This window comes from Coregonus lavaretus (assembly GCF_964263955.1).
Source record: "Coregonus lavaretus genome assembly, chromosome: 24".
Taxonomy (NCBI): domain Eukaryota; kingdom Metazoa; phylum Chordata; class Actinopteri; order Salmoniformes; family Salmonidae; genus Coregonus; species Coregonus lavaretus.
The window spans coordinates 17,710,389-17,725,807 of NC_140011.1; the positions used below are offsets into that span (position 1 = coordinate 17,710,389).

Sequence of the window (15,419 nt, forward strand, 5' to 3'; positions counted from 1 at the left end):
CCAACCCAGGTACATTGGTCCCTTCAAGGTACAGAGACGTATTAACCCTGTCACCTACCGTCTGTTACTCCCTCGACACTACAGGATAAACCCTACGTTCCACGTCTCCCTGTTGAAACCTGTCCATTATAGCCCGATGTACCCACCAATCGCTCAACAACCTACTACACCACCTTTGGAGGATGAACAGGACACCACCTATACAGTCCACGAGATACTGGAGTCAAGACGGAGACGAGGGGGCATCGAATATCTCGTGGACTGGGAGGGATATGGACCGGAGGAACGGTCCTGGGTCCCTGCTAAGGACATACTAGACCCCGCTCTCAAGGCCACTTTCCACGCTGAACACCCAGATCATCCCGGACCCCGACCCAGAGGAAGACCACCCGGTAGAGGTAGAAGGCCGTCAGGAGCCGGCCCTGGTGAGGGGGATACTGTAAGGGATCGGGGGTTGGCTGGGTCTAGACAGAGTCTGACACTTCCCCGATCTACAGAGAGGGGGAGTCATCAGACTCGATCTGGTTCACCTGAGTTCTGAGCACACCTGTCCGTAATTAGGGTAGGATATAAGCTGTGCTCAGAAGTTCAGTCGGTGTGAGGTATTGTTCCATTGTGACTTGCTAAGCGTTTTGTTCCGAGAGAGAGAGAGAGTTTGTTGTTTTTGATTACCCGTGTATCCGACCAGTGCCTTGTTGTTTGACTCCCCGAATTGCTTAACCCTCTGCTTGTCTATCTCAGTGATTACCGTACTCTGACCCTGTGCCTGTGCCCTCGACTACGACTACGCCCGCTCCCTTGGTACCTCTGCCTGTCTATGCCTGGCCCGGTTTTGACCACAGCCCGCCCGACCACGATTAAGCTATTCCCTTGTCTGTACTCTAATAAAGCATCGCAATTCTGCGATTGGATCTTACCACGCTGTCCGAGTATTCTTTACAACGACAACAGCTAATGTTAGCTTAAACTTGGCTTTCCATACAAATCCTTCCATTAAAAAAAGATTCAAATGGTGAGATTAATGCTACCACTATTCATGGCTTTATTATGTGTGCCTGTGTTGGCCACATAGGCTACAGAAAAATCAGTCAATGTCCACATTATTCTCACATATTTTAGAATGTAATAATTTGAATATCAATGCATTGGCAAGGCCTAAAAGATGCATGATTCTTAAAGTGGTAATGGACTACTTTTTTGACACTTTTTGCATGCTTTTTAGGGGGGGGGGGGGGGGGGGGGTTCTATGTTAGGCCGTTTAAGTACAATTATATAAATTATACAATTGTATAACATTGAAGTCCTTGAAAATTACAAAGAAGTGTTTGAAAAAGACCTGGAATTTGACTCGCCAATGTCTGTATGAACTCCACTTAAAGGTTGTATAGTCCTAGGCCTATGTTATTGTATAGGTGGAGTTATGGGTCATTTTTACATATATTCACTTTTAATATTCCTCTAAGTACACACGTGAAAATGTTGATCCCAATGTCACATATTGGCCCCATTATTTATAGAACGACCCCAGTGCAGATAGTCAGGGTAGCTATTGGTTAACTATTTAACTAACTATTTAGCAGTCTTATGGCTTGGGGGTAGAAGCTGTTCAGTGTCCTCTTTATTCCAGACTTGGTGCATCGGTGCCGCTTGCCGTGCGGTAGCAGAGAGAACAGTCTAGGACTTGGGTGGCTGTAGTCTTTGACAATTTTTAGGGCCTTCCTCTGACACCGCCTGGTATAGAGGTCCTGGATGGCAGGAAGCTTGGCCCCAGTGATGTACTGGGCCGTACGCACTACCCTTTGTAGCGCCTTGCGGTTGGATGCCAAGTAGTTGCCATACCAAGCGGTGATGGAGCCAGTCAAGATGCTCTCACTGGTGCAGCTGTTGAACTATTAGAGGATCTGAGGGCCCATGCTGAATATTTTCAGCCTCCTGAGGGGGAAGAGGCATTGTTGTGCCTTCTTCACAACTGTGTTGGTGTGTTAAGACCATGATAGGTCCTTAGTGATGTGGACACAGAGGAACTTGAAGCTCTCGACCCGCTCCACTACAGCCCCGTCGATGTGGATGGAGTGGAACACACAAATTAACCTGTGTATTACCATATGAGTTTAAAGAGTGTGTGTCTTTGTGCGTGCTTCTGTGCGTGTGTGTGTGCGCGCGCGTGTGTGTTCACAGGGAGTTTGCCAAAGAGAGAGAGCGTGTGGAGAAGAGGCAGGACTTTCTGAAGCTGCGCAGACAGCAGCAGATAGAGAGAGAGCTGACGGGATATCTGGAGTGGATATGCAAGGCAGGTCAGGCTCACCTCCACTTCTTCGAAGGAACATAATATGTTGATTAAATTGTTGATTTGCTGCTTGACTGACACTTCGTTATCATTTGTTACCAATTAGTAACAACACATATTTCTAAATGTTGTGTTGCTGATGGTGCTAGTCTCTGTGTGTGTTTGTTTGTGTGTATGTGTGTGTGTGTGTGTTGTGTGTTGTTACTAGGTGTTACTATACACTGAGTTTACAAAACATTAAGAACACCTGCTCTTTCTGTGACAGACTGAGCAGGTGAATCTAGGTGAAGGCTACTGTATGATCCCTTATTGATGTCACTTTTCAATCAGTGTAGATGAAGGGGAGGAGACAGGTTAAAGAAGGATTTTTAAGCCTTGAGACAATTGAGACATGGATTGTGTATGTGTTCCATTCAGAGGGTGAATGGGCAAGACAAAATATTTAAGTGCCTTTGAACGGGGTATGGATTATTATTATTTTTTTACGCTACTGGGTTTTTCACGTTCAACAGTTTCCTGTGTGTATCAAGAATGGTCCACCACCCAAAGGACATCCAGCCAACTTGACACAACTGTGGGAAGCATTTGAGTCAACATGAGCCAGCATCCCTGTTGAACGCTTTAGACACCTTGTAGAGTCCATGACCCAACGAATTGAGACTGTTCTGAGGGCAAAAGTGAAGGTGTTCCTAATGTTTGATATACTCAGTGTTTGTGTGTTGTTAGGATGGTGACATGTATGCACAGGTATGTACAGTTGGTGTGTGTATGTGTGTGTATGTGCAATCGTGTGTGTCTGATTGTGCGTGCTCGTGTGTGTGTGTCGTGGTGTATCACCCTGTCCTCTCCTGTTCCAGAGGAGGTGCTGCTAGCGGAGGAGGATGAGAACGCGGAAGAGAAGTCCCCTCTGGACGGTGCGTGGTACAAGAGGAAACTGAACCTCCCAGGTGAAAAGAGGACTAGAGGTCCACACTGTGGCCTGCTTTACTATGGTACCCTACTGGGCTACCATGGTACCTTATGGTAAAAGAGGCACAGTCAGGTACGATTCACAATTTCCATGAACTAGCCTCGCCCTCCATTTTCAGATCCTGACGATTTTACACCATGTCTTTCCGTGGTGTATAAATCGCTCAATTCGATTCATGCCATATTCAGGGTACCATGAATGTGGTCTGGTTCTCTTTCACCTGGGTTATAGGGTTTGATACACTGTTACAATGTGATAGAGTATCGGTGAGTGATTACTAAGGTCCAGGAAGACTGCTGTAATGTGATGCTTGTCTCATTCTGGTGTCTGCTGTCCCTTCTCTCTCTCCCTCTCTGTCTGTCTTTCTATCCCGTATTTCTTACGCTCTCCCTCGATTTATTTCCCTTCACTCTTCTTGTTCTCGCTGTCTCTCTCTCGCTCTTTCACTTCCTCTCTCTTCTCTTTTACTCCCTTTTTCCTATTTTCTGTGTCATGGGATGTTCTCTTCTTGTTCTCTCTCTATTTCCCTTCTCTCACTCTCTTCTCTTCCTCTCCCTCTTTCCTCTTCTCTTTCACTTCCTTCTCTCTCTCTTCCTCTTTACTCTTCTCTCCAACATGGGCGGTTCTCTCTGCTCCAGCTGGAGTGCTGTCATGTCCCAGCTGTTGCCCTGCCCAGCCCGCAATAGCCTTATATTGTGATAGGCCCATAATCTCATCCAATTAGGTCTGGTGTGGGAGCCAGGGTTAATTAGGGGGATTGAGAGGGATGTCTTGATTGGATTAGGCCTGTACAATACATGTTCGCACACACACACACACACACACAATAATGCATGTACACAGACACACACACACACTCTGTCACGATCGTTATAAACAGCGGACCAAGGCGCAGCGTGATATGCGTACATCTTTTATTTCGTACACAACACTAACAAAACAACAAACCAAACGATACGTGAAGTCCTAGGTTAACACACCAAAACAAACCTTACGGAACAAGATCCCACAATAAACTGGTGCAAAACAGGCTGCCTAAGTATGGTCCCCAATCAGAGACAACGAGAATCAGCTGCCTCTGATTGGGAACCACCCTGGCCAACATAGATCTACACGATCTAGATCATGAACATAGAAATTACAACATAGACACTACACACCCTGGCTCAACATTTAAGAGTCCCCAGAGCCAGGGCGTGACAGTACCCCCCCCCCAAAGGCGCGGACTGCGACCGCGCCAACCAACCACAAGAGGGTAGGGGCCGGGTGGGCATTCCGCCTCGGAGGCAGATCCGGCTCCGGGCGTGACCACCACTCTCTCTCTACTCCCCCGTAGCACCCCTGGTCTGGTCTGGCCCCGCTGGCCGGAGCTGGACTGGACATCGGTGGAGCGGATTGCTCTGGCTCTGGTGTGGAGCAGCTGACCGGTGCTGGACCAGACACCGGTGGAACAGGCACGGACCGTGCCGGACTGATGACGCGCCCACTGGCTTGGTGCGGGGAGCAGGAACGGGCCGGACCGGGCTGACGACGCGCACCACTGGCTTGGTGCGGGGAGCAGGAACGGGCCGGACCGGGCTGACGACGCGCACCACTGGCTTGGTGCGGGGAGCAGGAACGGGCCGGACCGGGCTGGCGACGCGCACCACTGGCTTGGTGCGGGGAGCAGGAACGGGCCGGACCGGACTGACGACGCGCATCACTGGCTTGGTGCGGGGAGCAGGAACGGGCCGGACCGGGCTGGCGACGCGCACCACTGGCTTGGTGCGGGGAGCAGGAATGGGCCGGACCGGGCTGACGACGCGCACCACTGGCTTGGTGCGGGGAGCAGGAACAGGCCGGACCGGACCGGGCTGGCGACGCGCACCACAGGCTTGGTGCGAGGGACAGGAACAGGCCGGGCCGGGCTGGCGACGCGCACCACTGGCTTGGTGCGGGGAGCAGGAACGAGCCGGGCTGAACTGGGAACACGCACCATAGGCTTGGTGCGGGGAGCCGGAACGGGCCGGGCCGGACTGTGGAGGCGGACTGAAGGTCTGGAGCGGAGAGCTGACACAACCCGTCCTGGCTGAATGCCTACTTCCACACAATATGTGCGAGGCATCAGCACAGGACGTACAGGGCTGTGCACTCGTACTGGCGCTACAGCACGTGGCACAGGCGCAGGATATACGGGACCTAGGTGGGGTACTGGAGGCCATGAGCGTTGAGCCGGCACACTCCGTCCTGGCTGCATGCCCACCTTAGCACGACACGTGCGTGGTGCTAGCACAGGACGTACAGGACTGTGCCGGAACACTCGCGGCACAGTACGTGGCTCCGCATAACACGGAGCCTGCCCAGTCTCACGCTTTCTAGCCTGAGTACGGGGAGTTGGCTCAGCTCTAACTCTAGGCTCCGCCAACCACCCTTTTAGCCCCCCCCCAAAAAAATATTGGGGCTGTCTCTCGGGCTTCCTCCTCGGCCGGTACCCTCTGCGTTGCCGCTGCTCCTCTCTGTAGCGCCCCTCCACAGTCTCCTCCCAAGGACGGCGATCCATTCCGGCCTGAATCTTGTCCCAAGTCCAGGATCCCTTCCCTTCCAGGATCTCCTCCCAAGTCCAGGCTGTCTGTTCCTGGACACGCTGCTTGGTCCTTTTATGGTGGGATCTTCTGTCACGATCGTTATAAACAGCGGACCAAGGCGCAGCGTGATATGCGTACATCTTTTATTTCGTACACAACACTAACAAAACAACAAACCAAACGATACGTGAAGTCCTAGGTTAACACACCAAAACAAACCTTACGGAACAAGATCCCACAATAAACTGGTGCAAAACAGGCTGCCTAAGTATTGTCCCCAATCAGAGACAACGAGAATCAGCTGCCTCTGATTGGGAACCACCCAGGCCAACATAGATCTACACGATCTAGATCATGAACATAGAAATTACAACATAGACACTACACACCCTGGCTCAACATTTAAGAGTTCCCAGAGCCAGGGCGTGACAGTACCCCCCCCCCAAAGGCGCAGACTGCGACCGCGCCAACCAAACACAAGAGGGTAGCGTGACCACCACTCTCTCTCTACCCCCCCGTAGTGCCCCTGGTCTGGTCTGGCCCCGCTGGCCGGAGCTGGACTGGACATCGGTGGAGCGGATTGCTCTGGCTCCGGTGTGGAGCAGCTGACCGGTGCTGGACCAGGCACCGGTGGAACAGGCACGGACCGTGCCGGACTGATGACACGCACCACTGGCTTGGTGCGGGGAGCAGGAACGGGCCGGACCGTGCTGACGACACGCACCACTGGCTTGGTGCGGGGAGCAGGTAGGGCCGGACCGGGCTGGCGACGCGCACCACTGGGTTGGTGCGGGGAGCAGAAACGGGCCGGTCCGGGCTGACGACGCGCACCACTGGCTTGGTGCCGGGAGCAGGAACGGGCCGGACCGGGCTGGCGACGCGCACCACTGGCTTGGTGCGGGGAGCAGGAACGGGCCGGACCGGGCTGACGACGCGCACCACTGGCTTGGTGCGGGGAGCAGGAACGGGCCGGACCGGGCTGACGACGCGCACCACTGGCTTGGTGCGGGGAGCAGGAACGGGCCGGACCGGGCTGGCGACGCGCACCACCGGCTTGGTGCGGGGAGCAGGAACGGGCCGGACCGGGCTGACGACGCGCTCCACCGGCTTGGTGCGGGGAGCAGGAACGGGCCGGACCGGGCTGGCGACGCGCACCACCGGCTTGGTGCGGGGAGCAGGAACGGCCGGACCGGGCTGGCGACGCGCACCACCGGCTTGGTGCGGGGAGCAGGAACGGGCCCGACCGGGCTGGCGACGCGCACCACCGGCTTGGTGCGGTGAGCAGGAACGGGCCGGACCGGGCTGACGACGCGCACCACCGGCTTGGTGCGGGGAGCAGGAACGGGCCAGACCGGGCTGACGACGCGCACCACCGGCTTGGTGCGGGGAGCAGGAACGGGCCGGACCGGGCTGACGACGCGCACCACCGGCTTGGTGCGGGGAGCAGGAACGGGCCGGACCGGGCTGACGACGCGCACCACTTGCTTGGTGCGGGGAGCAGGAACGGGCCGGACCGGGCTGACGACGCGCACCACTGGCTTGGTGCGGGGAGCAGGAACAGGCCGGACTGGGCTGGCGACGCGCACCACAGGCTTGGTGCGAGGGACAGGAACAGGCCGGGCCGGGCTGGCGACGCGCACCACTGGCTTGGTGCGGGGAGCCGGAACGGGCCGGGCTGAACTGGGAACACGCACCATAGGCTTGGTGCGGGGAGCCGGAACGGGCCGGGCTGAACTGGGAACACGCACCATAGGCTTGGTGTGGGGAGCCGGAACGGGCCGGGCCGGACTGTGGAGGCGGACTGAAGGTCTGGAGCGGAGAGCTGACACAACCCGTCCTGGCTGAATGCCTACTTCCACACAATATGTGCGAGGCATCAGCACAGGACGTACAGGGCTGTGCACTCGTACTGGCGCTACAGCACGTGGCACAGGCGCAGGATATACGGGACCTAGGTGGGGTACTGGAGGCCACGAGCGTTGAGCCGGCACACTCCGTCCTGGCTGCTTCCCACCTTAGCACGACACGTGCGTGGTGCTAGCACAGGACGTACAGGACTGTGCCGGAACACTCGCGGCAGAGTACGTGGCTCCGCATAACACGGAGCCTGCCCAGTCCCACGCTTTCTAGCCTGAGTACGGGGAGTTGGCTCAGCTCTAACTCTAGGCTCCGCCAACCACCCTTTTAGCCCCTTCAAAAAAAATTATTGGGGCTGACTCTCGGGCTTCCTCCTCGGCCGGTACCCTCTGCGTTGCCGCTGCTCCTCTCTGTAGCGCGCCTCCACAGTCTCCTCCCAAGGACGGCGATCCATTCCGGCCTGAATCTCGTCCCAAGTCCAGGATCCCTTCCTGTCCAGGATCTCCTCCCAAGTCCAGGCGGTCTGTTCCTGGACACGCTGCTTGGTCCTTTTATGGTGGGATCTTCTGTCACGATCGTTATAAACAGCGGACCAAGGCGCAGCGTGATATGCGTACATCTTTTATTCCGTACACTACACTAACAAAACAACAAACCAAACGATACGTGAAGTCCTAGGTTAACACACCAAAACAAACCTTACGGAACAAGATCCCACAATAAACTGGTGCAAAACAGGCTGCCTAAGTATTGTCCCCAATCAGACACAACGAGAATCAGCTGCCTCTGATTGGGAACCACCCTGGCCAACATAGATCTACACGATCTAGATCATGAACATAGAAATTACAACATACACACTACACACCCTGGCTCAACATTTAAGAGTCCCCAGAGCCAGGGCGTGACACACACACACACACTTCTAAGGTTAGATGACAGTACCACGTCTAAATGACAGTACCTGCCTTCCTTCATTTAATAAATGTTGTTACATGCTGGGGATTAAAATGATTGAACTCACTGCCAGAGAAATGCCACTCAATGTATTGTTAGAGCTGAAAATGTTGATTTGACTAAGTTATGTTGAATGGCAGGTGAGGGCATTGGACAGAATGTCAAACATTTCTGACAGAGCGAAGATAGCTTGAAGGGATGGAAATAAATGAAAGAATGGATTTATAGGAGAAGATACAAACGTTGGAGCATTCGCAATCTGTCACGATAAACACGATATCAGTTCGCTCTGTTTCACAATTTACTCATAACTCTCCAGATTATTGAGCTACTGCACCGATCCTCATTCATAGAGAACATAAGCGGAGCTGATTTTGCCTCAGAGCAGAGCATTGAAGAGGAACTCTAGATTCTAGAAGGGTTGTGGGTCTTAGAAAAGCCCCATCTTTTGTGACATTGAAGGTCACGTGATGATCACATTCATGCGCGGCCGTTTTTCATTCCAAGGCTGCATGAATTGTAGCGGAAGGCAGAATCGGAGAATGAAAAATGTGATTGATGCCCACTATTCATAGCATCCAACTAGCCCACACATATAGGGGGAGGGGGGCTGTGTGTCTATGCTCATGAGCGCGTGTTTGTGTGTGTGTGTGTGCGTGTCTGCACATGCAAGTGTGTCTGCGTGCCTGCACATATGTGTGTATGTGTGTATGTGTGTCTACATATACTTACTCATTCCTCTCTCCTGGGCTGTGTGTGTGCAGTGTTGAAACGAGGCAAGGTCAAGAAGAGTAAGAATGACCTCATCGGTGCTGAGGAGGGAGAGGATCACTTCACTGACATGTCCTCTGTTGGTAAGACTCAACCATCCTGTACTCTTATCTGACTGACCAGACTCAACTGTCTGACTGACCCAGGGTTGCCATGTCCGTGCCTTTCTGGCCAATTTGGGCTACATTGAAAATGATGTCGCGGGTGAAAATCTATTGGTTGCGGTTTGCAGGTTTTTGGGCTACTTCTAAATTGTACCACGACCGCCATGGCATTTCTCTTAAAAAATATGTATATATATTTCACTGTGACCTGCTGCTGCTGATTATCAGGCAGTGAGCAGGCTTTAACTGAGTGAGTGAGTCTGTGAGTGGGTGGTGGGGAGGGCTAGAGGGGTGTGTATGTGTTGAGAGACCGCTGCAGCAGGCAGCTGAGTCACGGAGACAGAGCAGCATGCGTGCACGTCATAAGAACATTTGACCAGTTGTTGATATTTAAATTGTCATTATGGAGACACCTATTTCCATCCCTTTTTCCATAAAACATATTAACACACTAGAACTGAAATACAGTGAGGGAAAAAGGTATTTGATTCCCTGCTGATTTTGTACGTTTGCCCACTGACAAAGACATGATCAGTCTATAATTTTAATGGTAGGTTTATTTGAACAGTGAGAGACAGAATAACAACAACAAAATCCAGAAAAATACATGTCAAAAATGTTATAAATTGATTTGCATTTTAATGAGGGAAATAAGTGTTTGACCCCTCTGCAAAACATGACTTAGTACTTGGTGGCAAAACCCTTGTTGGCAATCACAGAGGTCAGACGTTTCTTGTAGTTGGCCACCAGGTTTGCACACATCTCAGGAGGGATTTTGTCCCACTCCTCTTTGCAGATCTTCTCCAAGTCATTAAGGTTTTGAGCCTGACGTTTGGCAACTCGAACCTTCAGCTCCCTCCACAGATTTTCTATGGGAATAAGGTCTGGAGACTGGCTAGGCCACTCCAGGACCTTAATGTGCTTCTTCTTGAGCCACTCCTTTGTTGCCTTGGCCGTGTGTTTTGGGTCATTGTCCTGCTAGAATATCCATCCACAACCCATTTTTAATGCCCTGGCTGAGAGAAGGAGGTTCTCACCCAAGATTTGACAGTACATGGCCCCATCCATCGTCCCTTTGATGCGGTGAAGTTGTCCTGTCCCCTTAGCAGAAAAACACCCCCAAAGCATAATGTTTCCACCTCCATGTTTGACGGTGGGGATGATGTTCTTGGGGTCATAGGCAGCATTCCTCCTCCTCCAAACACGGCGAGTTGAGTTGATGCCAAAGAGCTCGATTTTGGTCTCATCTGACCACAACACTTTCACACAGTTCTCCTCTGAATCATTCAGATGTTCATTGGCAAACTTCAGACGGGCCTGTATATGTGCTTTCTTGAGCAGGTTGACCTTGTGGGCGCTGCAGGATTTCAGTCCTTCACAGCGTAGTGTGTTACCAATTGTTTTCTTGGTGACTATGGTCCCAGCTGCCTTGAGATCATTGACAAGATCCTCCCATGTAGTTCTGGGCTGATTCCTCACCGTTCTCATGATCATTGCAACTCCACGAGGTGAGATCTTGCATGGAGCCCCAGGCCAAGGGAGATTGACAGTTATTTTGTGTTTCTTCCATTTACGAATAATCGCACCAACTGTTGTCACCTTCTCACTAAGCTGCTTGGCGATGGTCTTGAAGCCCATTTCAGCCTTGTGTAGGTCTACAATCTTGTCCCTGACATCCTTGGAGAGCTCTTTGGTCTTGGCCATGGTGGAGAGTTTGGAATCTGATTGATTGATTGCTTCTGTGGACAGGTGTCTTTTATACAGGTAGCAAACTGAGATTAGGAGCACTCCCTTTAACAGTGTGCTCCTAATCTCAGCTCGTTACCTGTATAAAAGACACCTGGGAGCCAGAAATCTTTCTGATTGAGAGGGGGCAAATACTTATTTCCCTCATTAAAATGCAAATCAATTTCTAAATTTTTTTACATGCGTTTTTCTGGATTATTTTGTTGTTATTCTGTCTCTCACTGTTCAAATAAACCTACCATTAAAATTATAGACTGATCATTTCTTTGTCAGTGGGCAAACTTACAAAATCAGCAGAGGATCAAATACTTTTTTCCCTCACTGTAATGGCGACAAAGCACTGGAAAACAACGTTAGGCGCACTAGAGCGCTTTTTTCTTCTAAATTGTTTGAAAGCCATGGGATATCAGACCGTGTACCACGGGTTTGACCCCAAAAATATTTGTACTGTTCTAAATATGTTGGCAACCAGTTTATAATAGCAATAAGGCACCTCAGGGGTTTGTGGTATATGGCCAATATACAACGGCTAAGGGCTGTGTCCAAAGAACAGCCCTTAGTCCCCTGTAGCTCAGTTGGTAGAGCATGGCGCTTGCAACGCCAGGGTTGTGGGTTCGTTTCCCACGGGGGGCCAGTATGAAAATGTATGCACTCACTAACTGTAAGTCGCTCTGGATAAGAGCGTCTGCTAAATGACTAAAAATGTACAAAATATATATGCCACACCTCCTTGGGCCTTATTGCTTAACCATAGCAGTCAAAACAAGTTAAATCGACATCCATTGATGTGAAATGATCTGGCGAGTTTAATAAGGGCAAATTGTATTTTCTCTTGCAACATATTCTTAAATTCACAATTATTATTATTTTGATGGAAAACCGAATTTAGCTTCTTAGCCTACGTCATTACAAATTACACCGATATTCCTTCTTAATTCGCTCGATAACATTATAGAAAAGGGGTTTATTGGAATAATGTGGGCTAGTTTTCAGGCCTTTTGGCCAGGTCTTGAGGGGTCATTGGGCTAGAAATTTTTTCTTATGGAAAACTGTATCAAGCAAAGGGTTTTACACATGCTCAGTTCTTGGGTCTCGAGCGCTGCGCGAGTGGAAATTTGAAATGGAAGTTATGGAACTCCCTTGGGTGCTTCTGTTCTGGGAAAAAGTCCACAATGAAACTGACATTAAATGTGGAGAATGATACATTTGCATCTGTTGGCCATCAAGTAGGCTATTCATTTCTATGCCATTGTAGGCTATTGTAGCCTACCATTTGATACAATAAATATGTTGAAATGCCGATATTACTGGAGTAATTGCAAATCAATGTGCGCCACTTGTATAGCCTACCTAGAACTAGCAAACAGATTTAATAAATAGCCTATAACTTCAGTTTGTTGTTGTAGCCTTGTGTTATTATGCACTTATTAATGGCCATGTTTAGTTAGGCTAATTAAATTGGAAGTTATCAATTGTGATCATGGTCACAGCTCTATCGCAAATGTATCATTCTCCACATTTAATTTCATTGTGGACTTTCTATGAAATGAGATGGCCTATCAGGGGCTATAGGCTACCTGCATCTAGCTCAGCAAACCATGGCAAAGTTGAAATCAATTATAAACCCAGATTTTAGTCAGTAGCATATGCCTATTGAAATAACAAGTCAATCTCGCAAATAGGCCATTTATAACGTTTTGTAGTCTTAACATCTGGCACATAATAACAGCACAATTGCCAGAAAATAGCCTAACATTAGTTTTTTGAAATTCGTCCAAGTGTTTCTTGCACAGAGATTTCGAGATCCTCTGTCCAACTTTCCTCACTCAAACTCTCCTGTCGGATTTATCTATAGTTATGCACATGCGCAAAAGGGAATGCTGATTGTTTGAAAGCCATGGGATATCAGACCCTGTACCACGGGTATGACCCCAAAAATATTTATACTGTTCTAATTATGTTGGCAACCAGTTTATAATAGCAATAAGGCACCTCAGGGGTTTGTTGTATATGGCCAATATACCACGGCTAAGGGCTGTGTCCAAAGAACAGCCCTTAGTCGTGGTATATTGGCTATATACCACACCTCATTGGGCCTTATTGCTTAACCATAGCAGTCAAAACAAGTTAAATCGACATCCATTGATGTGAAATGATCTGGCGAGTTTAATAAGGGCGAATTATCTTTTCTCTTGCGACATATACTTAAACTCACAATAATTATTATTTTGATGGACAACCGAATTTAGCTTCTTAGCCTACGTCGTTACAAATTACGCCAATATTCCTTCTTAATTTGCTCGATAACATTATAGAAAAGGGGTTTATTGGATAAATGTGGGCTTTGAGGGGTCATTGGGCTAGAAATTTTAGCTTGACCTGGCAATCCTGGACTGACCCCATCCTTCACCTTTGACCTTATCTGACTGACTCAACCTCCCAGTTTTTGTAGGGAAGGCTGACCCTTGACCTTTTACGTAATAACTTATTGAGCTTGTCCTTACAGCTTGCACCGTATCTAGGCTGTTGGTAATATGTCTCATTTTCCCTCTCTGGTGGAAATCCTCATGCATCGTTCTAATGCCTCAATTTATTTTACTGTTATCTGTGCTATGTAACACAAACTAACAACACTTGTTATACAAGGAAACTAGTTTTACTGATTCTTTGTAGCATGTCACCTAGAGGGCAAATAGGTGTAATTAACTTTTCTTATTATACTGGAAAATTATTGTAGCTGGAAAAATACCTCCAGCAATTAATTTAATTAATTAAATTAAGTTCGCTGCACAGAAAAAATATGTAATTGCTTGGCTTTGGTGGAAATGCTCCTAAGCATGATAACTAAAACCATTTGAGTGCATTTATATTAACGGAACCGGCTGGATTCCTCTCCTGACAACCTCCTGTGGCTGTTTTCCATCTAAATGACTGTCATGGGGATACAAGCATTATTACGCAGTCAAATCTAACATCTCACTTGTTCTTATTCTAGTCTCAAGATCCGCTTTCACTCTCATTGAGGCAGATTACTACCTTGAAATGTAAAGAAATATATTTTTCCAGTTATTTTATAGCTTCTTCTTCTTTCTGATTCTTTAGATACATTTTCCTTAGTCATTTTAGTCTCAGCCATTTTAGTCTCAGCCATTTTAGTCTTAGCCGTGAAGTTCTTTTAATAATAATAATAGTAATATGCCATTTAGCAGACGCTTTTAATTAGCAAAGAAGCTGGGATTTATTCAGGTGGAATGTAGAGGAGGTGGAGTCTAAATATGGCACTTCAGGGTTTGATTACAGCCTGAAATAGCCTGAATATTCTTGTACGGTTACGCCTCAGATACAGAAATACAACCTTAAAGCTGGATGCACATTTTGTTTTTTTAAACTATTTGAACATATATTGTAATATAATGTTCAAATCACCCTAGACTTGCCGATGATGATGATGATGATCATGCCGAGGATGATGAACAGTAAATCACTTTTGGGAAAGTGACGTGATGGATGGCATTGTACAACTTTCTGTGATGACTTCACTCTTTCACCTACTTCCCCTTAGCTCCCCCAGGCTCTCCGTTTGGCCGGGCCAGCGTGAAGAGCAGTAAGCTGGACAGCTCGTCCTACTTCCGCCGCAAGGAGAGGAGAATGCGTTTCTTCATCCGTCGCATGGTCAAAGCCCAGAGCTTCTACTGGACAGTCCTTTGTCTGGTGGGGCTCAACACACTGTGTGTGGCCATCGTCCACTACGACCAGCCTGAGTGGCTCACCACCGCCCTGTGTAAGTCACACACACGTGTATGTGCATGTAGGCAGTAGGCACACACACACAAAAGCATACACACACGCACGCATGCACACACACATACACACACACAGACGCAAAGACATGCACACACGCATGCACAGACACACATACTTACATTCACAATCAAATGGATGATTATCGGTAGGTGACGAATTAAATCAATAATGGTCCTTCATGTGTTCTCCATCCCTCTGGAACCCCAGACCTGGCAGAGTTTGTGTTCCTGGGTCTGTTCCTGTCTGAGATGAGCTTGAAGATGTATGGCCTGGGAGCCAGAAACTACTTCCATTCCTCTTTCAACTGCTTCGACTTTGGTGTAAGTCAGCATAAATGCCTTTGGAATACCTTGAAGAGC

The 15,419-nt window shown here is 49.1% G+C and overlaps 1 protein-coding gene across 1 annotated transcript in view; it reads left to right on the forward strand.

Moving 5' to 3' along the window:
• LOC311099282 (voltage-dependent N-type calcium channel subunit alpha-1B-like) overlaps nt 1–15,419 on the forward strand; it is a gene marked incomplete at both ends in the record, with an annotated part of 253,927 nt that overhangs the window by 136,130 nt on the left and 102,378 nt on the right. Inside the window, 5 exons of the mRNA XM_084139992.1 lie at nt 2,179–2,294; nt 3,145–3,234; nt 9,400–9,489; nt 14,819–15,037; nt 15,268–15,380. Coding sequence (XP_083996118.1) covers nt 2,179–2,294; nt 3,145–3,234; nt 9,400–9,489; nt 14,819–15,037; nt 15,268–15,380 — 628 coding nt within the window. The remainder of the gene's footprint in view (nt 1–2,178; nt 2,295–3,144; nt 3,235–9,399; nt 9,490–14,818; nt 15,038–15,267; nt 15,381–15,419) is intronic.